General features: G+C 46.7%; 1 protein-coding gene across 1 annotated transcript in view; it reads left to right on the top strand.

The window, feature by feature from the left end:
- UBE2U (ubiquitin conjugating enzyme E2 U) overlaps positions 1 to 25,513 on the top strand; it is a 79,965-nt gene that overhangs the window by 4,264 nt on the left and 50,188 nt on the right. The window contains 3 exon segments of the mRNA XM_088447810.1: positions 10,672 to 10,780; positions 12,845 to 12,926; positions 14,085 to 14,177. Coding sequence (XP_088303936.1) covers positions 10,715 to 10,780; positions 12,845 to 12,926; positions 14,085 to 14,177 — 241 coding nt within the window. The 5' untranslated portion in view covers positions 10,672 to 10,714.

The following is a 25,513-nucleotide window of genomic DNA, read 5'->3' as shown; positions in this document are numbered from 1 at the left end:
CTGGTGATTTGCCAGGGGGTGTACAAGTATCAGGCTAGTGTATATGACATTACAGCAAAGAGGACGGCAACTTGTACCCAGCGCAGTGATTGTAGCGAGCTTCTGGTGATTTGCCAGGGGGTGTACAAGTATCAGGCTTGTGTATATGACATTACAGCAAAGAGGATGGCAACTTGTACCCAGCGCAGTGATTGTAGCGAGCTTCTGGTGCTTTGCCAGGGGGTGTACAAGTATCAGGCTAGTGTATATGACATTACAGCAAAGAGGACGGCAACTTGTACCCAGCGCAGTGATTGTAGCGAGCTTCTGGTGATTTGCCAGGGGGTGTACAAGTATCAGGCTTGTGTATATGACATTACAGCAAAGAGGACGGCAACTTGTACCCAGCGCAGTGATTGTAGCGAGCTTGTAGTGATTTGCCAGGGGGTGTACAAGTATCAGGCTTGTGTATATGACATTACAGCAAAGAGAACGGCAACTTGTACCCAGCGCAGTGATTGTAGCGAGCTTCTGGTGACTTTTAGTCTCATTCTATTACATACAATGACTTGAAACGTGCCGGAAAATGGGCGGAAGCTAATACATATCCACCTAAACTAACGGGTTTTGCCTTATTGTTTGCTTTAATAATGATCATAATGTTGACATGTGTCTCTTATTGTATACATTACTCATACAGCATCGCAGTATTATTGGATGTTTGTGTAAGGGTCAATAGTACTAGCAAGCCTGCACATACAGCGCCTGATTCTGAGTTGGACGGGCGTAAGTGGCGAGCTTTCACACACAGAACATGCGCAGATGTGAATTCGCACATACTTGCGTATATATCGGTTTAATGTTAAGGGCTGTAATCAATTAGAAGTGAAAAGCCCAGATCCGCGAAAAAGTATCGCCGATTGTGACTTTTCGCCTGTCTGAAACTTATCTCCGCATTCAATTCCATCCGCTTTTCGCGTATTTTGGGGTGCAAAGGTGGGGAAACCACTCAGACCCTTTGGAACAGCCCTCCAATGGACAACTGCGTCAAAAATATCCTAAAAAAAAATGAAACACCCCCAAAAAAATACTTTGAATTTGGGGGCAAAACTGCACAAAGTGGGGGGACAAGTTTACAAACTAGCGAAATAAGGTTCTGGGGGTGCACTAAGAAGGGGTCATTTTGGGGGGGGGATTGCAGGTGCTTTTATGAGGGAGGAATTGCACTTTTATTAAAACTACACTTTAGAGACATTAAAATATGCTAGCACCCATTTCATGTACCCCAAATGTGACAGGACTACTGATTTTCTCCAAAAAACACTGCCTTATGCCATTCTACACCACTTGTGCAAAGACGCTAATTAGTGGTAATTGTGCGAACTTAAGTACCACAAACAGTTTTATTAGGGCTAATCGGGCACTACCACATTGATCCCCAATGTTTCTGCATCTTTTTGGGGGGTTCAGGCTGATTTCCCCGATTAAGACACCACTTATCCCATGTTCTGACTTTGCGTGTCACCGTTTTCACGGCTTTTGGAATTGAATAGGGCGAATAGCGAGTATGCACACAATAAGTTTCCGCTGCTGAAATCCGCGATGTACAGTAGGCGAAAAGTCCAGCATGCGAAACTTTATCACCAACGCGAAACTAATTGAATACAGCCCTACGCCTGATGGAACTTGACCGTATCTGTCTTTCGGGCGACAATGCGATCACACGTAGCCGCCCGGACTTGTAGGAGTGCCATGGGCAGGATTCTGAGTCGTGTGTACGTGGAAGGGAAGCCGGTTTTCTAACATGTCTTGCGCATAGAATAGGGCTGGTGCACGTTCCTATATTAACGAAGTTGCGGCTGCCGCTGTAAGATCAATTGGCGGCGCGGGTTTCCACTTGCAGACTCAGGAACCCCCACATTAGCCCCGCGGCTGCCTGCAACTACAAACACTTTGCCTGCAACGCAGAATGAGTCCCATAGTGTTTGCTCCTTAAATACTATTTTAGTTATTTACTGCAATGATTATACAGTCAGGTGCATAAATATTGGGACATTGACAGAATTTTCATATTTTGGCCTCTATTCACCACCACAATGGCTTTGAAATGAAACAAACAAGATGTTGTTTAACTGCAGACTATCAGATTTAATTTGAGGGTAATTACATCCAAATCAGGTGAATGGTGTAGGAATTACAACGGTTTCTATATGCTATATGCTATTTGATATTTCAAAGTCACTAATGAATGCGGTAAATGGTCATCTGAATCCCAGGGGACTATTAACTAGGAGTGAACAGTTATACTTGGGATGCAATCGGGAAGCCGGCTGACATTATACTGACAACCGGCTTCCGACTGTCATATCCCGGCGAGGGTTAAATGACAGGCGTCTAAATCTATACACCTGTCATTACCCCTACGCCGGGAGACCGGCACCCGGCATCCTGATTGAAGGGGTGGCGGGCGCCGCGGGGGGGGGAGGGTTAGGTATAGGGCTGCCGGGGGGAACTTAGGGTCAGGCACCCCCCCGGGAGGGTTAGGCTAGGGGAAGGGGGGGTTAGGGTTAGGCACCCCCGGGGGGAGTTTAGGATTAGGCACCCCTAAGGGAGGGTTAGGAGGTTAGGTTAGTTAGTACTTACCTGGGGACGATCAGGATTTCCAGCGTTGTCGGGCTGCCGCTGCCGGGATCTCTTCCTCTGTCGGCCTGACGCTGCCGGGATTCGAACTGCCATGCGGCCCGTGGTATTACATACCGATTCCTTATACTTTGATGTCAAGCTCTCTTATAATTGACTTTATTTATAAACCGACAGATTTTCTTTTAAAAGCATTTATCATTGTTATTTAGCAAGATAATACCGGCTGGCAGTAGTAATCTTCTGACCCTACTTGTTCTGCCGCAGTCCTTATTATGTAAGTTCCCTAATGCTTTGCATGGGGAACCTTCGTTGGAGGTAGCCTGCCTGCAATGGCCATCGCTGGCGCTACCGGTTATCGTCATCACTGGCAGCGAAGGCTTGAGATATATAGGGAGAAACACTATCTCTGGTGAAAGGGCAGAGATAGGACTTTTCTCCCTATAATAAATAGGCCCTTTAGAATGCTGACAGCTGCTGTCATTAAGTGATAAGAGACAGCAGTGCAAATAGCATATGCTGGTATAGTCTGTGTATTACAGAGAGACAGGAAATAATTAGTGGTTTGATACGAGAGCTCCAGCCGAGGATGTGAATTTGAGAAGCTTTGCATTCATGAAATTGATGTGACGATTTGCCTCTGTCTGGTTAAACAGTTGTTGTGCCGGCAGGCTATATATATTTAATTGATGAACTGTGGGCCTGATTCAGAGCCGCTCGTAAGTGGCCGCTCGTTCGTTCCGAGCGATGTTTGCCCAACTGCGCATGCATACGGATCGTAATACGCATGCGCGAACCAGTCAGTGCGGCCGAAAATCGTTTGTTCACTAAATAGCGAATGCCTGCTATTTTGAGTGACAGGAGGAGGCGTATGTGGGTGGTAACAGGGGAAGGTGCTTGAAAACGGGGAGTGGAGATCCGAACGCAGGCGTGCTTAAAGGTCAAAACGGGCGTTTTATGGGTGTGCATAATTAATACAGCAGTGTCATTGACCACGTCACTGGGTTATTTTATAGTCAGAACTGCTCGCAAGATTGCGGTAGGAAAAACCAACCACAAGAATAGCGAGCAGTTCATACGCTGGTCGATGTACTCGATTAATCTAATAAATAGCGGACATGACGTAGGATGCGAGCGGCCAGGGGGCGTAGTTTGAGCAACCAACCACAAGAATAGCGAGCAGTTCATACGCTGGTCGATGTACTCGATTAATCTAATAAATAGCGGACATGACGTAGGATGCGAGCGGCCAGGGGGCGTAGTTTTCCAAAAAAACGACCGCAAGTTTTGTTCGCTCGTTCAGACCTAGAGGCGTGAACAGACCGCAAAGAGCGAACGGTTAATTTGAATAGCCACCCCTTTTTACTGAACGAGCGAGCGCAAATAGCGTCCGGCTCTGAATGAGGTCCTGTTTTTCTGTACCGTTGTTACATTTCAGTGCAATATCCCTTGTTGGGAGGTTAACGAGAAGTGGAGGCAGAATGTAGAGGGAGATGGTGCAGAATGGACGGGGTTCGGCAACAGAGAATTAAGGGCCTTATTCAGACCCGCTCGCAAATGGGTCAATGGCTGGACAGTGCGCACGCGAGCCTCTATTAGAGCAGGAAGCTCACTGGGACTTGCGGGAACGAGATCCTACTACAAGGGTCTCGTTGCAAGCCCGATGGTCGCGACCATCACCTAGCCTCTCGCAAAAGCTGGGGTTGGTCACCCACAGAGGCCGTCTCCAAAAAAAACAAAAAACGCCCTGATTCAGAGCGAGCGCCCTGAAAGAGCGTTCAGCTCTGAATCAGGGCCTAAATTCCTAAGAAGAAGGGATCAATTAGGGAAGGCAGAGAGGAGTAACCCGGAAGAGGGAGTATAATGAGGGTCATTAGGAAAAGAAATCAGATAGAGGCAGTGGCGTCCCTACTTCATCTGACACACGGTGCAGGGAGTAGTGATGGGTGGGTTCGCAGTTCGCGCAGCGGAGCCGCGTGCAGAGAGAAGGGGGCGTGGCCTAGTGGGAGGGGGTGTGGCCTTGTAGTCTGAGCCTCGTTTTTGTCACACCGGGGCTGCTGGAGGTGCGGGCTGCCCCCCGGGGACCAGCGTATCTGAAATGCCGGCTCCCTCACTGGGGGCTATACAATTCAACGTGAATTGAATAGCGTCAGGAGCGGGCTCTCTGAGCTATTCAATTCAGTGCGCTGTTTGGGTGGGCTAAGGATTTAAGGAGAAATTCGACCAAAGTGCCGGTCGTGCAGCTGTTTTTCAGGTTGACGGAGCAGAGTGGAGGAGAGAGTGATGTCGTCAGGGAGACGGGCAGAATGATGGAGAGAGTGATATCGTCAGGGAGACGGGCAGAATGATGGAGAGAGTTATGTCATCAGGGGATGGGGCAGAATGATGGAGAGAGTTATGTCAACAGGGCAGAATAAGGGAGAGTGATGTCATCAGGGAGACAGGACAGTATGAGGAAGAGTGATGTCATCAAAGAGATGGCAGTATGGGGGAAAGCTTGTTGTTATCAAAGAGAGATGGGATGGTATGAGAGAGAAAGTGATGTCATTAGTGAGATGGGGGAGGGGGAGAGTGATGTCATCAGGGAGATGGGGCAGAATGAGGGAGAGTGATGTCATCAGGAAGACAGGGCAGTATGAGGGAGAGAGATGTCATCAGGAAGACGGCAGTATGGGGGAGAGATGTCATCAGGGAGACAGGGCAATATGGGGGAGAGTGTGATGTCATCAAAGAGAGGGTAGTATGGGGGAAGTCATCAAAGAGAGATGGGGCAGTATGGGAGAGAAAGTGATGTCATCAGTGAGATGACGCAGTATGGGGGGAGAGGGGGAGAATGATATCATCAGGGAAATGGTTCAGATTGAGGGAGAGTGATGTCATCAGTAAGACAGGGCAGTATGGGTGAGAGATGTCATCAGGGAGATGGCAATATGGGGGAGAGTGATGTCATCAAAGAGATGGGGCAGCATGGGAGAGAAAGTGATGTCATCAGTGAGATGGAGCAGTATGAGGAAGAGTGATGTTATCAGGGAGACGGCAATATGGGGGAGAGTGTGATGTCATCAGAGATGGGGCAGCATGGGAGAGAAAGTGATGTCATCAGTGAGATGGGGCAGTATGCGGAAACGTGATGTCATCAGGGAGACAGGGCAGTATGGGGGAGAGAGATGTCATCAGGGAGATAGGGCAGTATAGGGAAAAAGATGTCATCAGGGAGACAGGGCAGAATGAGGGAGAGATCGATGTCATCAGGGAGATGGGGTAGAGAGTGATGTCATCAGGGAGAATGGGGCAGAAAGAGGGAGAGATCGATGTCATCAGGGAGATGGGGTAGAGAGTGATGTCATCACGGAGACAGGGCAGAATGAGGGAGAGATTGATGTCATCAGGGAGATGGGGTAGAGAGTGATGTCATCAGGGAGACGGCAGAATGGGAAGTGATGTCTTCAAGGACAGAATTGTGAGGCAGAGGGGGCTTGTGATGGTGAATGAGCACAACAGTAGAGAAGTCTTCAGCAGTTGATGCAACATGTATTAGTTTAGAAGATTGTAAACAACAAAGGATGTAACATTAGATGTAAGACACCCAAATGGTTCATTACTGTGAGTGTGATAAGTACGTACTTTATTTTTATGTCTCCGGGTGATTATATGGATTTTATCCTGATTGTTTTGTTCTGTGCAATAGAGTAAATCTGTCTCTAGTTTAATACTTGTAATCCAGAATGTTACCATATGTGAGGGGCAGTGGTGCATGATAAATGACTAATACAATTTACAATACAAGCATGAAAGCATTCAACGTCCTCTGCACCCACAGCTGTAATATAGCTGTCATACTGCACTCTAATACATACACTCAGTGTATGCTCCCTCCATACACAGGCCCCTCAGCTGTACTGTAACTGTCATACTGCACTCTAATACATACACTCAGTGTATGCTCTCTTCATAGACAGGCCCCTCAGCTGTACTGTAACTGTCATACTGCACTCTAATACATACACTCAGTGTATGCTCTCTCCATAGACAGGCCCCTCAGCTGTACTGTAACTGTCATACTGCACTCTAATACATACACTCAGTGTATGCTCCCTCTATACACAGGCCCCTCAGCTGTACTGTAACTGTCATACTGCACTCTAATACATACACTCAGTGTATGCTCCCTCCATACACAGGCCCCTCAGCTGTACTGTAACTGTCATACTGCACTCTAATACATACACTCAGTGTATGCTCCCTCTATACACAGGCCCCTCAGCTGTACTGTAACTGTCATACTGCACTCTAATACATACACTCAGTGTATGCTCCCTCCATACACAGGCCCCTCAGCTGTACTGTAACTGTCATACGGCACTCTAATACATACACTCAGCGTATGCTCCCTCCATACACAGGCCCCTCAGCTGTACTGTAACTGTCATACTGCACTGTAATACATACACTCAGCGTATGCTCCCTCTATACACAGGCCCCTCAGCTGTACTGTTACTGTCATACTGCACTCTAATACATACACTCAGCGTATGCTCTCTCCATAGACAGGCCCCTCAGCTGTACTGTAACTGTCATACTGCACTCTAATACATACACTCAGTGTATGCTCCCTCTATACACAGGCCCCTCAGCTGTACTGTAACTGTCATACTGCACTCTAATACATACACTCAGTGTATGCTCCCTCCATACACAGGCCCCTCAGCTGTACTGTAACTGTCATACTGCACTCTAATACATACACTCAGCGTATGCTCCCTCCATACACAGGCCCCTCAGCTGTACTGTAACTGTCATACTGCACTCTAATACATACACTCAGCGTATGCTCCCTCTATACACAGGCCCCTCAGCTGTACTGTAACTGTCATACTGCACTCTAATACATACACTCAGTGTATGCTCCCTCTATACACAGGCCCCTCAGCTGTACTGTAACTGTCATACTGCACTCTAATACATACACTCAGTGTATGCTCTTTCCATAGACAGGCCCCTCAGCTGTACTGTAACTGTCATACTGCACTCTAATACATACACTCAGTGTATGCTCCCTCCATAGACAGGCCCCTCAGCTGTACTGTAACTGTCATACTGCACTCTAATACATACACTCAGTGTATGCTCCCTCCATACACAGGCCCCTCAGCTGTACTGTAACTGTCATACTGCACTCTAATACATACACTCAGTGTATGCTCTCTCCATAGACAGGCCCCTCAGCTGTACTGTTACTGTCATACTGCACTCTAATACATACACTCAGTGTATGCTCTCTCCATAGACAGGCCCCTCAGCTGTACTGTAACTGTCATACTGCACTCTAATACATACACTCAGCGTATGCTCCCTCCATAGACAGACCCCTCAGCTGTACTGTAACTGTCATACTGCACTCTAATACATACACTCAGTGTATGCTCTCTCCATACACAGGCCCCTCAGCTGTACTGTAACTGTCATACTGCACTCTAATACATACACTCAGTGTATGCTCCCTCCATACACAGGCCCCTCAGCTGTACTGTAACTGTCATACTGCACTCTAATACATACACTCAGTGTATGCTCTCTCCATAGACAGGCCCCTCAGCTGTACTGTTACTGTCATACTGCACTCTAATACATACACTCAGTGTATGCTCTCTCCATAGACAGGCCCCTCAGCTGTACTGTAACTGTCATACTGCACTGTAATACATACACTCAGCGTATGCTCCCTCCATAGACAGACCCCTCAGCTGTACTGTAACTGTCATACTGCACTCTAATACATACACTCAGTGTATGCTCTCTCCATAGACAGACCCCTCAGCTGTACTGTAACTGTCATACTGCACTCTAATACATACACTCAGTGTATGCTCTCTCCATACACAGGCCCCTCAGCTGTACTGTAACTGTCATACTGCACTCTAATACATACACTCAGTGTATGCTCCCTCCATAGACAGGCCCCTCAGCTGTACTGTAACTGTCATACTGCACTCTAATACATACACTCAGTGTATGCTCTCTCCATAGACAGGCCCCTCAGCTGTACTGTAACTGTCATACTGCACTCTAATACATACACTCAGTGTATGCTCCCTCCATAGACAGGCCCCTCAGCTGTACTGTAACTGTCATACTGCACTCTAATACATACACTCAGTGTATGCTCTCTCCATAGACAGACCCCTCAGCTGTACTGTAACTGTCATACTGCACTCTAATACATGCACTCAGTGTATGCTCCCTCCATAGACAGACCCCTCAGCTGTACTGTAACTGTCATACTGCACTCTAATACATACACTCAGTGTATGCTCTCTCCATAGACAGGCCCCTCAGCTGTACTGTAACTGTCATACTGCACTCTAATACATACACTCAGTGTATGCTCTCTCCATAGACAGGCCCCTCAGCTGTACTGTAACTGTCATACTGCACTCTAATACATACACTCAGCGTATGCTTCCTCCATAGACATGCCCCTCAGCTGTACTGTAACTGTCATACTGCACTCTAATACATACACTCAGCGTATGCTCCCTCTATACACAGGCCCCTCAGCTGTACTGTAACTGTCATACTGCACTCTAATACATACACTCAGTGTATGCTCTCTCCATACACAGGCCCCTCAGCTGTACTGTAACTGTCATACTGCACTCTAATACATACACTCAGTGTATGCTCCCTCTATACACAGGCCCCTCAGCTATACTGTAACTGTCATACTGCACTCTAATACATTCATTCAGTGTATGCTCTCTCTGATAGGCAAAAATATTGCACATACTGTACATAGGCAAACGCAGGGGGGGTTTCTGTCTGCCTGGAAACCCCCCTCCCCAGCCCACAGCATGACCACAATAGAAATAGTAATATAATAGTTACTAGTGCTGCATGTTCTTCTCAGTATCACAAATGAAACAATTAGCACTACCTGTGGATCTTTTAACATGTATCAGCGAGTAATAAATAACCTGTGCACCAGCTAGAAGATCTGGAAAACATGAACTGTTAGAGATGCACTGCTATAGAGCCCAATATGTACATATACAGTATGTCTAGGGCAGTGCTAGGATCTTCTGCTGCTCCTCCAGGCTCCCGGACTTGCTCCAATAGTCTGGAATGGTGCTCACATCTACATTCAGCTCAGGCAGGATGGCCTACTGGCGCATCTAATGGCTTACTGTGATCACTGGTCCTGTATATGCTTGGAATTAATACACACAATACACTTTGTAGGACGCTTATTAAAACTGGTTAAGTACTAATTCTGCCCTCTTCATTGGCAGGCCACACTCGCTCTAAAACTAAGCATTTGGAAACCCCCTCTGGAAATCCTGCGTTTGCCACTGCTGTATATTGATGTCCCATGAAAGTCTAAAGGTTCATACACACTAGGCGATTAGGAAAGACAGTACGATTACGACATCGTAATCATACAGTCGTTTCTGATCCCCTGTAGTGTCTGCACTGAGCGATGTGTCGTTCAGTGTAGGCACCCTCCTTCATTCCCGAACATGGCCAATCTGTCGTTATCGGCGGATTGGCCTGCATGTTCGGGCGATGATAGATGTTGGAAACAACCAGCGGGAGCATGCATCACTGGTCGTTTCCGACATAATGGTGCCCGATATGTGCACGGTTACTAAGCGATTGCACGATTAGGATGTCGTAATCGTGCAAACGCTTAGTAATATCGCCAAGTGTGTATCCATCTCCCACAGACCTCCCTCATAACAGGCCATTTACATATCACAGAATATGTTTTGCCAAGAGGCTCCTAATCTTCTTCCTTGTCTATAACAAGCAGCTCATCCCCGTTTTTGTAACTGCACCTGTAATACTTGATTCTTTATTGTTCTAATTCTTGAAGGCAAGTCTCATCTCCATCAATAGCATTAGTGAGGTAGTTATGTAAGACGTCATGGCAGATGTTTAGCAAGAACATTAAAATCCTGTTATGTTTCCAGAAATTGCAACTTTTGTAACAGTGAAATGACATGTTAATGTAGACCAGGAATCATTTCATGTCCATAACTGATGTATCTACAGCATTTTACAGACCGAGACTCCCTCACTGAAACATCGGGGCATTATGCATTCCAGAACCTACTTATTATTAGAGAGAGAATATCAGGAGCTGCAGGAGGCCGGGCTATATGTAAGTTTACTGATATATTTTTGTATTAAATAGAACATATAACAATACTGCAGAGAGCTCCTTACCGTCAGTGTTTTTAGTATACGTAATCTCTGTTGGAAGAATCCTGTGCTGTTGGGCAAATAAACTCCATTCCTGGTAGATAGAGTCCTGGTAGATTCAGGGATTTGCAACCCTTTGACCATAGGAGTTAGTGCCTTGTAAGGGCACAGTATTGGCGGCTGTTTGTTTTCTAATAACATATAAGAGGCACAAACTTTACTACAGTTCCACTTTTGTATTTTAGTCATGAAAATGCGGTGGTCTGAAGAACAGCTCTGGAAGATTAATTAGTTATAGTGAGGCAAGTGGTTGAAGAGCAGCCTGTGACAGAGTAGCAGTGGCTGCCTCAGACCGACCTAGCGGTTCTGGTAGTAGAGCTATGACCTGTATATGGTATTCCGGCGCAGGTGACTGCTCTGGCATGGTATTATGACAATACCTGTAGAGAGGTGATAAGCCCTCTTGAAATGCTTCATGAGGTCTTCACCCCTAGCAGCCTCCTTTCCCTTAAAGCTGTGCACCTTTATCTGTACTGAAAAGCCCCCTAGGTCTTTAACTCCAAGTACTGTAGTAGAGGCTTATAACTGCAGGCTTATGTTGTACAAGGCTACACAGAGCAGATGAGACAAGACATTCCTACTGTGCACAGGCAGATGTTAATAGTGCAGACAGGATAATTGAAAATGAAAACTGGTAATAACCAAACAATATAACATATTAATGTTATGTCTATATATGCAGAGGTCATGGCTGGTAGCAGACAAATGAACAATATATTCATTCTGGGGTCAGGGGTGGCGGCAAACAAACATCGGTTACATTAGGGGATCAGCGCAGTCAGGGCAGGCAAAACAACAAGATCCAAAAGACTGGTGAAGTCCACAACATGAGGCAGTATACAGGAATGCAAGTTCACCTACACACAAAGCAGAAACTATCACTGGCACCAGAGAGAGACTGTTTAATGTCTCGACAACTAAAGGAATGAGGTCTGTAATCCAGCCCAACAGTACAACACACGCGGAGGGAGAGATGGCTTGTGGGAGGAAATAGACAATATTCGGCTTTCCAAGACAATCAGTGCTAAAGTCGGAAGAGCCGCGCACAGCACCGGCATCCATTGCTAAACGCCTGCCACGAGTGCGGCTAGAACCGCCAACCGCCTCTAGCACATGACCTATGTGCCAGTTATAGGAAGCTTTCTAAACTTGGAGCAATGACCACACGTCACTCCTGTTAGAATACACAACTAGAACAACTCCCTACACTATATATTTAACAAACAGGCCACGCTATCGCCTTTGTGGTGACCTGGAAGGAGGACATGGGACTAAACCTAGAAGAAGAAAAGGGGTATCAAAGACAATAACGGTCAAGTGTGGGGCGTTTGATATGAAACAGGGGTGATGAAGCCCGGTGGGCTGCTAGGACACAAAGGAGGACACAACATTTGGGGCCTCCAGAAAGGTGGACTGAAGGGGCAAAACTTCTATGGATGAGGTAGGTGGGATGTGGGGTGCTTGTGTGTATGTGGTAGATACTATTAAGGGTTCTGAGATATCAGAGACACCACGGCTCATTTATTTGCCCTTTAGCGACCACACATTGTGCATTGATGACGTTTCTGTCTATTAAGATGATGAGTGCGTCCATAAAACTCCCTAGGATATTGAGGGTTGTAGTTTCCCAACATCTGTAGAACACATGTCGGCCACCCCTACAGAAGCGCTCTCAAAACGCCTTCCCTTAAGGTCTATAATCAGCCCTTGCTGCATATTCTGCTAGAATTTGAAAAGTTACCAAAGTGTCTGAGATCTGCGTTACGTGCCAAGATAACATTGGTTTGTTTTCCTACCACTGCGGAATTACACATTAGGTTTGCAAAGTTTGGCTTCAAAATGGACAGATCATCCAGGGAGAACGTGCATATTACGCAGCTGCGCTCGGCACATGGGGGAGAGATCAGTTTAATCATTGTTACTGTACATGTAATGTTCCACATATAACATGCTTGTATTTTAGGGAATCTCTGTAAGGCCGGCAGCTGGCAACTTCCTACAGTGGATAGCACAAGTGCAAGGATTGAAAGACTCACTTTGGGAAGGTTTGTATAGTAAAAGTTTTGATTAGTTTAATCATTGTTATATAAAGTTTTAGGATCACAAAAGAAACATAAAAGTACAACAACAAAGCAATACAAAATAAATCACCAATAAACCATACTACAGACGTGTCTCCCCATACACCTAACCTCAATACGCCACATGGCGTGAGCGTGAGATGCCTGGCGCGACTGTACCGCCCTGAGAGACGCCAGGCTGCGACTTTAACCACACAGGAATTAGTATGAAGTCGCACATGAAGCTCAATGGTACTTGGCATGAATAATATGGTGGCCGTTGCATTGTAGCACTTTGTAGGCACATTGTCATGCTGTCATGATGATGGACCAAATTTTTATGTGGCGACCTGGAGCTGTAGTCCCATCTGCCCCATTGTTATGACGGCCCAGGGGGCACGCAAGTCGGCCGCAAACGCACTCTCACTGCATTCACAGCCCTGAATGTTATAAATGCCTCCACGTTGGTCTGTCAGCTCCTTATTTCTCATTTAAACATTAGGGGAACATTGCCACTCTTTTCCATGCACATCGCTATGCGCAACCTACTAAGTTACACCCATAGTTCAGTAGCGGGAAATAGGCTGCATTAGGGCTGAATGTGACACAAGCCTTCACATGTGCCCCATCTCCTTCCCGAATTATTGCCCGATTTGTTGTTATAGCTGTAACCCTTGTTTAAAATGCCTGCTGACACGTTATCACTGGGAGGCATCTCTTTGATTCAATGTGTCGATTTAACTTATTAATGAGATTAAGGGTAATGTCTGTCTCTTTTGAAGGCTAGAGGGCCACTGGCCCTAAAATGTATCAGGCTCCTTTCACTGCCGTAGACCCAGTCCCCAATCTGGCCATGGCACAAATACTAGACTCTAACCTCCCCATGATGGCTGAAAGTAATCAAACTGAATATTAATCTGCGCGATTGTCCTTAATACAGAGTCAGGAAATCACGGGGTAGAGTATGCTGTCCTTAGTACGCTTACACAATGTAAAAGGATAAAATCCTGAGGTTAGTACTTTAAAAGGAATATTATTAATTTCTGAACCTGCCAACAAAAGTAAGAATGTTACTGGCCCAACCTTAATCCCGCAACACCCTAATAAAGTATGTTTTCCTTTCTTTTTTTACATTTCACCCAGGGGCTGTTCTGCAGCTTAAGATGACGTACACAGAAGAATATAACTATCACCCTCCAAGCATAATATTTAATACCATCCCATTCCACCCGAATGGTAAGGAAATCGTAATTAAGCTCTGAAATGAGTACTGATGTTTTATCAGATTATTGTGCGTGTGTTCTGTCCAACTTCTCTGTACTTTAAAACTATAAAAAAAAAAAAAATTGATGGCTGGACACCAGCGAAAACATAAAGGGTTTTTATGTGAAATAATTATATTCATCCACACAAGGCTGATTTAGATCTAGCATAAGTTACCCCCTCCCCTGGCCAACAGCCGCTTTGGTCCCTATCTTCTTTCAACCAATTTAGATTTTTTTCCTGATCGCTGGCATAATTTTATTAACTGACACCCTAACATAGCAGAATTTTGGGGTTCAATGGGGAGATGTACAAATCCTTCGAGAGAGATAAAGTGTAAAAGTTTCCCATAGCAACCAAATAGCTTCTAACTGTCAGACTGTGATAGATAAGTGGCAGTTAGAAGCTGATTCGTTGCTATGGGCAACTTGTCCACTTTGTCTCTCTCAAATGTTTGATACATTTCCCCCTAAATGCTTTGTGCCCAGTCATTCTTATAACTAGCTCTTCGCATTTATGTAATAACAGGGATTTGTTAAGGCATAGAAATATAGTTATTACATGGCTCATATGTCATAAAGTTTCTGCAACACAAACCAGTTAGATATCAGCCTAGTTCTTCCATCGCTGTTATTAAAAGTGGATAGTTTATTTGTTCCGTTTTTGTCAATTCTGTGCAGGTTATATTTTGTTCTCGCTGCCTTTTCTGTCCCTTTGGGTGTTTTCCTTGTGCAAAACATCTCAGAATTCTCCTGGAAACTTGATGCTAGTCATTGGCTAACGCACCTTGTTATCACTGCTTGGCCTGCGCATCCGTGGTTATTAATGCAACTCTCCTGCTTTGTATTTGCCTTCCTAGAACATTAAAGGTGCATACACACTACACGATACGCTCCCTGAGCGATATCGTGTAGTGTGTCCCCGGCAGGCTGTGCTCAATGTCGTTCATGACATTGAGCACAGCCGCTGAACGATATCATTAACGATATCGTTCAGCGCCGGGCTCTCTCCCCCATTCCCCAACATGCAGCAACCTGACGAGATCGTCAGGTTGGCCTGCATGTCAGCCCGATGAACGATGATGACGAACGACCCGCGGGAACGTGCGTCGTCGTCATCGTTCATCTTTTTGGGCTTAAAAATGGACGATAAAGTGGACGACTGAACGATAACGATATCGTTATCGTTCAGTCGTCCACTTTATCGCCCAGTGTGTACGCACCTTAAGGGCCATTTCACAAACCAAATAGAGTGCCGAACTGCAAAGCATCTTTATTTGGGCAAGTGTGCCTACTTGTCCACTCACTTTAAGTTGCGCACCCAGTTCCAGAACTTTGGATCTAGACCCCACTTCCTCCGTGGAAAATAATTTTGTACCCAGCTGTGCAGGGACACATAAACATGGTGGTAAAAATAAATAGTCACTTTAAAGTCTACTAACATTTTGGGACCACTACCAGTGTTAATCATGTAAACATTTGTGTTTTTTATTCGTTTTTAACTCCATTTATGGCTGAATCATGAGAATGAGCAGGCATCTGGAACGTATTTATTACATGTGGCACTTCTGTGTATTTGAAGCTTTTGAATAAATGAGCTGAAAGGCTCTGTAGATCTGCGGTGCAGCATAGAAAATACAAAGTGACAAATATTTCTTTCTGGCTTTAACACGGTTGATGTGGCTTAGCGTGGGGTCACCAGGATCCTTTGATGCAAATATCCTTTTCCTTCTCTATGGCGAAAAAAATGCCTTAACAATGTTCATGAGAGTAGAATGTCCCTTGACACCGATGTCATGTGATCATTTAGGGCCAATGCAGTAAAAGCTGGCCGCTGGATGAGGTCTATAGGAAAGATTCCTGGACTGCACACCCTGAATATATATAATGGGAGGTGCTACCTGATGATACTAATTTCAGGCACAGAAACAGACATTTCTCAGGTGCACATCTCTAAATTACTGATAATATATAAATGCAATAACATTTTGCAATCATTAGAGGTTTTTAGCATAATCATGGCCAAGGTTATGGGCCTACCCACCATATCCAGGTAACCTCTTTAGGTAGGTCCCTAACATACTAGGGTAGGGTGAGGTCATCAGATGTTTTTCAGGGGCACAGTGAGCATGCGGGGGAGTTTCCGCCCCGGTTTTCCAGGATCTGCATTGATCAACGCAGTGTTCTGGGCTCGCAAGCTGGCCGAAGGCCTGTCCACCTTGGCGACCACCGATTGTCACGATGATGATCCCAGCCTGTGACATCCGTCGCAGTGCTGGGATCACAAATGCAGCAGGGGGTGTCATACACATCCTGCTGCATTTGCATAATAGCCTGCGTGCAGCTTTGTCATTGCGATCCTTGCAGAATCAGGCCCAAAGTTTAACTTCAGACACTCACTAAGTTATCCAGAAACCAATCACCAAGATTGCAACATGTCTAGCATCTGTCCCTATTTAGGCTGGGCAATCCTGATTTTAACACCAACATCAACACCTTTGTCCTGATGGAGGAAATATGGGTAAACACATACTGCATTTATGCGCTGGTGCCAGGGCCGGCGCTACCATTAGGCAAACTTAGGCAGCTACCTAAGAGCGCTGGCCACTGCAGGGTGGTAGTGTGGACCGCACATAAGTGCTGTCCACACTACACTACTAGGAATAAGCACACAGGCGCCGGCGCCGGCAGCTGTGTGTTTGTTTTAGCAGCCGATGAGAGTCAGACAGACTCTCATTGGCTGCTGCGCCCACTGCCGGAGCCGGGCTGGAGATCACTCATGAGCTCCATTTTCCGGCTCCCGCAGTGAGTGATGGGAGAGACGTCATGACATCTCTCCCATCACGCAGAGCGGGCCGGCCCAGGGGGACAGAGGAGCGGACGCCGGAGCGGGGATTAAGGTAAGTGCAGGGTTTTTTTTTTTTCTCCCGTGTGTGTCTGTCTGGGATTACTGCTTGGGGGGGGGGTATCATTACTGGGGGCACTGCTGGGGGGAGGCTACTACTGGTAGAACGACTACTGCTGGGGGGGAGGCTACTACTGGGGGCTCTGCTGGGGGGGAGGCTACTACTGGGAGAACGACTACTGCTGGGGGGGAGGCTACTACTGGGGGCCCTGCTGGGGAGGAGGCTACTACTGGGAGAACGACTACTGCTGGGGGGGAGGCTTGCTTTGCAATGCGATCGTGGGCGGTACTGACATGCCCTGATCGCATTGCAAATGCGGTCATTAATACATGGGGGCCAGAGTGAGAGCGTTAGAGAGCTGCATGCGTGTTTACAAGACATCATAGAACATATACTGTATGTCCCATATAACAGGAGCCCTGAGAAATCTATAGGGCTGCACAGTAAATGCTGTCAGAAGGGGGAATGGCCTAGTGAGAGCATCTCCCAAGTTGTACCATGTAGCTAAGGTGATTGTACTGAAACTTTTATACATTTGTTTCCTGTTTTGTTTGCACTACTTCTGGTTATGTACTATGTAAGGCGCTGCAGACCTATTTTAGCTACATAAAGGATAATAATAAAGGAAATCAGCATATGCCCTCTCTATCCGCCCCTGCACTGACTGCTGCTCTGTCCTGACCCCTTCCTCTCTGCAGCAAATCAATGATTCGGTCACATTTATGAGATTGGTGGAATTGCTCTAGATTGGGACCACATAATTATGGGAAGTATTCATCTCACAAGTCACTGCGGCTTCTTTGAGAATTGCGTTTAAGATGTGGAGGCATTTTCTTCGTCTGGAGGAGACGGTTACAGAGTCGAGCTGCCAAAAACACCTGAAGGCCCTATCGCCTCTCCTAGGCCTGGGTTGGAATACAGCAGCAGTCTCACACTGAGAAATAGCCTCAGAAATACAGATGGCGGGAGGAGGGATGAATGAATAACAGCAGGTGCCATTGAGAGCCCCCACACTTTTCCCTGAACAATACATTTATACCAATAAGAAGACAGACTCAATCTTGACTTAATAATTTGGTACGGTCAATACCTAATTTTTGGGATCTTTTTGGGTATCTATTTTATGAGTGGAGTGCTTTTTATCATATTTAGGTACATATGATATTTCACTTGTCACCTGCATCGTGCATGAGAGCACACAATTTATTTGTGTATCAGTATTACACCATATTTATTTACTTTTTCTTTTTTATGTTCCGTGTATCTATGGCTTTAATAATGCTGGCTGAGAACTGAGAAGGACAAATCAGGACGGTTGGGTACGGGACCCCGGCAGTCAAACCCCCTACGCTGGCATCCCAACATGGTTCAGATACCGACACCTGTCAGTAGGTATCCTAACCCTCCTCCTCTCCCTAACCCTCCCCGATGCCTATACCTTACTCCCCATCCTCCAAGTGCCTAAAACTAACCCTCCCCCCTTAGTGCCTAACCCTCCTCCTAGTGCCTAACCCTCCCCCTAACCCCGCTACTTACCTTCGGGATGCCGGCGGTCGGGATTCTGACTGGTGTTGGGTTTACGGCGCCAGTATTCTAAGTACCGGGATGCCATCAGGTCATCAATTGGAATTTACTGATCTATATATATATATATACACTGAAGGCGCTATCTTCTTTTGACCGTCTTCACCATTAGTTGTGATGATTCTTCAATATAAACCACCTTTGAAGAACCAAGCAGCCACCTCATAATCGGGGAGAGAGAGTGTTTTATAAGACTTTTTGAATATATATTCTTTGATTGATATTGCTTTAGATTTCATAGTTTTGGGCTCTTTGATATTTGTATCTGTATTTTATACCATTATAGTAATTATGTAACTTTGTAATCAAGGTCAGAAACAATCAAATGGTCAAGGCAGGGAGCTTTGGTCCATCGCCAAGACCAGGGCCAACAGTGTTCTTGTGTAGTCCAAAGGATTGCCCTGGCTAATACCAATATATCTGTCAGAGTACAAATCAGTCTGTTCTTTCACACGGCTATAGGTGTCCAGGGAGAGAGGTGGAGGTCCTTAGTCTGCCTGAGGTCACCTAAGCCTATATCCAGTCAGGAATAGGGTTTCATCTACGTCGCTCACAAGTTGTTCCCCACTTTGTATAGATTACAGACATGAAAACATGTGGGCTGTGATCGAGGGTATTCCTAGCCTCAGGCTTGTTTCATTTCCTGGCAAGAAACTTAATGATTTAAACAAATGATAATTTCTATAATCAGAAAATGGGAAATTTCCAGTCTCCGCTATGTCACCTGTAAAACTTACGGAGCAAAAACTACATTTCTGGCGATGGTAAATTGGGTACGAAAGGATATTAACACCGGACAATAGGACTTTTTTTATGGTAGGAGAAATAATAAAAATATTTTTATTTCCCCCTCTCTATCTTTTAACCTGCGTTTTCCTCCTATTAACAAATCGTTTTGCGCAGCCAGCAAAGTGTTATTAGACTTGTCATATATCCAAACGGTGACCTTACCGCATTCCAGAACACCATTAGCTCAATCCTCAGAAGGGAATTCACATCTGTCATACTTGATACTTGTTTGGACGGCGTAGGCCTAATTTGTCAAAGACAAATATACATTCTCTAATATTATTTACATCCGCCATAAGGGACGCTGAGTAATATTTGACAATTCCTGTTGAGCATTAAAACAGAGTTTCATGTTGAACACCCTTCGCTGACAGAACGAGATACAAGGCTGGAAAATGCGGAGATGGATCAGCTGCCACATCAGAGAGCTACTGAGTAGAACTCCCCAGTTAGGTTCTCCTGGCTGTCTTAAAGCGCGCTCTTTGTCTGCGCGGAGCAGGGGGCAGCCATTTTGAGAAAGTAGCCTAACATGTACACAGAGTCAGTGACCTCAGGAAGAGGAAAGATGAAACTGATGTTAGCATTTGAGAATTTGTAATTAAGCGACTAAAACAATCAAAATTTAGTTATAAGCAAATAGCCCACGTACATCTATCCTCCGTCTTCTACAAGTCGCGCCACACATAATGCGGGAGCTCAGTGTGACTCGGTAGCACCAAGCGTAATTTCTGCGTCTTTTTACCTTCAAAGGCATCTTATTCGCACAATGATGTGAATAGATAGCACAAGCAGCTTCTGCTGATTAAAATGATATGCAGCATGCCTATGTTCTGTGAGCAGGTGCGGGTGTGACTGCATGCATCGTTGTGCGAATAAGACGCATTTGAAGGCAAAAAGATGCACGAAAAGACGCTCGGCGCTACGGGGTCATGGCATGGTGCGACTAGAAGGGCTGTTTAATGGAGCAGGAGGCTAGATGTATGTGGACCCATCTGTACATTGAAGCAGGACAAATCTTGGTCTAGGTTTGGCGGTAGTCATTGGTATATTTTTTGTTTTATGAACTCTAGTGTCAACATGCCATACTCTGGGACCACCGAAGAGTATGGCATGTTTCACATATCAGTCAATCAGGGAACCCCTGTAACCGATTATGGGACTCCGCCCAAACGTTGATCACCTTTGATCTGTGGGATACAATTATTGGTCCTACAGGTGATCCAGAAAATGATCATCCTAGACCAGTGGTTCTCAAACTCGGTCCTCAGGACCCCACACAGGTCACATTTTCCAGGTCACCCAGCAGGTGCACAGGTATATTCATTACTCACTGACACATTTTAAAAGATCCACAGGTGGAGCTTTGTGATTCTGTGAGGAGACCTGGAAAACATGCACTGTTTGGGATCCTGAGGACTGAGTTTGAGAACCTGTGTCCTAGACTATTAAAATCAGTTTCAATCCAAATTGATTTGACAGAGTGGTGCCATCAAGTGACGCTCCTTGAGAACTGTTTGTGCGGCTGAATTAGGTTTAGATCTGGTAGTGCGGTCATTCGATGAACAGACGATTGGCCTAGGTCTCCACAAATCATCCCAGGTGTGGTTACCTTTACACTGCAGGTGCCTCTAGGCAAGGTGGTACTCATCTGTAACCAGTGTCAGACTGGGGTACAAAGGGCCCACCAGGGAAACCAATGGCTGGGGCCCACCTAGTAAGTGTAACCGATTCAGAGATGTAAGCAATGGCGATTTGTACGCAGATTGATCGATTTTTTTGCTATTGCTCATGTTTCAAGGTCACACTGCGCACATCTGTTCGCAGAGTGAGTGACAGGAAGTTACCGTTTGGGGGAGGTAACCGGGGGGGTGGGTAGAGAACCGCAGGTGTGTCTGACCATTTAAAAACTGTTACATGGGCGTGCATAAATTAGGTATTGCGGTCACATACGCAGCATGAGAGCCCTCTGCACGTCAGGAGAGCCGCTGTATTTGAGACAGGAAAGACCTGCGGCAAGGGCTGCAAGGCTGGTCGATGTGCGTTGATGTCAGCGATTTTTACACTGGTAAGCGACATCAGATGCATATGAGAAGGCCGCAGTGGGCGTCCCTATGCTCCGGTAAGCTTTGGAACTATTAGCATATTTTTACAGCTGTGTTTGCATTATCATCCATCTCTAAATTAGGCCCTTAAGGCCTGATTCATAGTGTGCACCGACCTCGTTTGCGACAGTCCCGCCACAGGTGCTGGCATTGGCAAGTACATACATACGACGAAGGGGGTGGGGTAGCGGGGGCCATGCTGCATTCAGCAGCATGGCATCTCTAGTGACATCCTCAGATCATTCTGCATGTACAAAAGTTCTGGGGATGCGACGGACGACCGCAGTAGCGAGCATCACACTGGACGATTTGTCGTTCCGATGTTACGTAATCTGCCAAATTGTTCAAAATACCGGCTAGTGCAGGGGTGGGGAACCTTTTTTCTGCCGAGGGCCATTTTGATATATATAACATTATTTGCGGCCCGGTGCAGGCCACGCGCCCGTTAATGTAAGTGCAGCTGCTCCTGGCCAGCAAAGCTGTGAATTAAGTGCTGCGGGCGTGGCTCCGCCCACCAGCAAAAGTGGGCAGAGCTACAAGTACGGGGGCCCATCGGGGATTTACCCAACTTCCCGGTGGCCCAGCCTGTCTGTAACCATTCCTTTAAGGTCTTGTTAGACACCGTGTATTACTGAAATTAATAATGTAACCAAAAATCAGATAAAAGTTAATACCCCACTACATGTGCCCAGCACAGAGACTCTACAGGGTATATTTACTACAGTGAGAGTTTTTAGAAGTGGAGATGTTGCCCATAGCAACCAATCAGATTCTAGCTATTATCTTCTAGAACAGTGGTGTCAAACTCGGGCCCTTCAGCTGCAGTGGAACTACACATCCCAGCATGCACTGCCAGAGTTTTGCTATTAGGGCATGCTAAAACTGTGGCAGAGCATTCTGGGATATGTAGTCCCACAGCAGCTTGAGGGCCTGAGTTTGACACACTGTTCTAGAAGGTGCTAGATAAATGTTAAATAGAATCTGATTGGTTGCTATGGGGAACGTCTCCACTTCTAAAAACCCTCACCTTAGTAAATATACCCCTAAATCCATTTATGTTACTGCTACCTAGAGGATTGCTTTTTGGTCAGTTAAGCTATACCTTTGCTGTTTTCTCTTATTATTAGAGTTTATGAACTAGTTTTTTATAACATACATGTCTGTTTCTTGTGTCAGTGCTTTTTATGCTTAAAAATAAATTCTGCCTAAGATTGTTATAATTAATTATTTCACATATATATTTATTAACAATTTAGCGCTGTTCTTACATACTGTATGTATTACTAGAATCAGAATTCGCCGGGACGCTAGCTACATAGGGTTTCTTTTCCTCTATCTCCCACCACCTTAACATCTATCCCCTACATCTTCCCTTCTCGCCTCCACTCTCTCTGTCCCTCTTCCTCCCATCACTTTCTCCCCCTCTTCCTTCCATCTTTCTCTCCCTTCTTCTCATCTCTCTCTCCACTCTTCCTCCTAACTCTCCACCCTCTTCCTTCCCTGTCTCTACCCCCAGGGCCGCCGACAGCCGCGCCGGACCCAGGTGACAGGGCGTGTGGCCTAATCGCGGGACGCCTGGCCACGCCCCCTTAGAAAAGAAAAAATAATAATTTTTGTAGCGCCGCTGGGGAGGGGGGCGCTGTGTGTCCCTCAGCCCGGTGCACAGCCAATGGGAGGCGCGATCAGCGTGATCGCTCCCCACATAGGTATTGGAAACTGCTCCGGCTGCTGCTTTAGCAGCCACGAGAAGTCTCCCAGTGCAGCCCAGCACACAGCAGCGTGTGCTGGGCTGCTGTGACGTAAAAGGGAGGGGGGAGCATTTCTGGGCCCCTCCAGCAAGCCTGGGCCCGGGTAATTAGAACCCGCTCTCCCCCCCCTCTCGGCACCCCTGTCTTCCCCCTCTTCTTCCCCACTATATCCCCTAATCCTCCTATCTCTCTCTCCCCTCTTCTTCCCAGCTCTCTCCCCTATTCCTCCTATCTCTCTCTCCCCTCTTCTTCCCAGCTCTCTCCCCTATTCCTCCTATCTCTCTCTCCCCTTTTCTTCCCCACTCTCTCCCCTATTCCTCCTATCTCTCTCTCCCCTCTTCTTCCCCACTCTCTCCCCTATTCCTCCTATCTCTCTCTCCCCTCTTCTTCCCAGCTCTCTCCCCTATTCCTCCTATATCTCTCTCCCCTCTTTTTCCCAGCTCTCTCCCCTATTCCTCCTATCTCTCTCTCCCCTCTTCTTCCCGACTCTCTCCCCTATTTCTCCTATCTCTCTCTTCCCTCTTCTTCCCAGCTCTCTCCCCTATTCCTCCTATCTCTCTCTCCCCTCTTCTTCCCAGCTCTCTCCCCTATTCCTCCTATCTCTCTTTCCCCTCTTCTTCCCCACTCTCTCCCCTATTCCTCCTATCTCTCTCTCCCCTCTTCTTCCCAGCTCTCTCCCCTATTCCTCCTATCTCTCTCTCCCCTTTTCTTCCCCACTCTCTCCCCTATTCCTCCTATCTCTCTCTCCCCTCTTCTTCCCCACTCTCTCCCCTATTCCTCCTATCTCTCTCTCCCCTCTTCTTCCAAGCTCTCTCCCCTATTCCTCCTATATCTCTCTCCCCTCTTTTTCCCAGCTCTCTCCCCTATTCCTCCTATCTCTCTCTCCCCTCTTCCCGACTCTCTCCCCTATTTCTCCTATCTCTCTCTTCCCTCTTCTTCCCAGCTCTCTCCCCTATTCCTCCTATCTCTCTCTCCCCTCTTCTTCCCAGCTCTCTCCCCTATTCCTCCTATCTCTCTTTCCCCTCTTCTTCCCCACTCTCTCCCCTATTCCTCCTATCTCTCTCTCCCCTCTTCTTCCCTTCTTCCCCACTCTCTCCCCTATTCCTCCTATCTCTCTCTCCCCTCTTCTTCCCAGCTCTCTCCCCTATTCCTCCTATCTCTCTCTCCCCTCTTCTTCCCAGCTCTCTCCCCTATTCCTCCTATCTCTCTCTCCCCTCTTCTTCCCAGCTCTCTCCCCTATTCCTCCTATCTCTCTTTCCCCTCTTCTTCCCCACTCTCTCCCCTATTCCTCCTATCTCTCTCTCTCCCCTAATCCTCCTATCTCTCTCTCCCCTCTTCTTCCCCACTCTCTCCCCTAATCCTCCTATCTCTCTCTCCCCTCTTCTTCCCCACTCTCTCCCCTAATCCTCCTATCTCTCTCTCCCCTCTTCTTCCCAGCTCTCTTCCCTATTCCTCCTATCTCTCTCTCCCCTCTTCTTCCCAGCTCTCTCCCCTATTCCTCCTATCTCTCTCTCCCCTCTTTTTCCCAGCTCTCTCCCCTATTCCTCCTATCTCTCTCTCCCCTCTTCTTCCCAGCTATCTCCCCTATTCCTCCTATCTCTCTCTCCCCTCTTCTTCCCAACTCTCTCCCCTATTCCTCCTATCTCTCTCTCCCCTCTTCTTCCCCACTCTCTCCCCTATTCCTCCTATCTCTCTCTCCCCTCTTCTTCCCAGCTCTCTCCCCTATTCCTCCTATATCTCTCTCCCCTCTTTTTCCCAGCTCTCTCCCCTATTCCTCCTATCTCTCTCTCCCCTCTTCTTCCCCACTCTCTCCCCTTGTCACGACCCTGTCTAGTTGTCACCTTTTTGCTTTGAGACTTATCCCTGTCAGCTTCCCCATGGAGCTGTGTGTGTAATTTGCCTGGAGGATTCGCTCTGATTATTGCACCTGGCCTCTCCTCTGTCTGTGAGCACTGCTAGCCCTGATTGGAATCACAGGTGTGGTTCTGATTCTCAGAGCTGCAGAGATGAATACTCCCTCTGCATGTTGTGCCTTCCACCACTCAGAATGCTACTACCAGACCACCTGTCCGTATCCACCAATTGCTGCCAGACCCATGGTATATATATCCTCTCCTGATAGCATTCTGGGCCTGAACATCTAGTCTTCCCGTGGTGTATGGTTCATGCATTCAAGTCTGT

Source organism: Taudactylus pleione, unplaced genomic scaffold, assembly GCF_031769625.1.
Source record: "Taudactylus pleione unplaced genomic scaffold, aTauple2 ptg000442l, whole genome shotgun sequence".
NCBI classification, from domain to species: Eukaryota; Metazoa; Chordata; class Amphibia; order Anura; family Myobatrachidae; genus Taudactylus; species Taudactylus pleione.
This window is presented reverse-complemented; position numbering and strand designations above follow the sequence as displayed.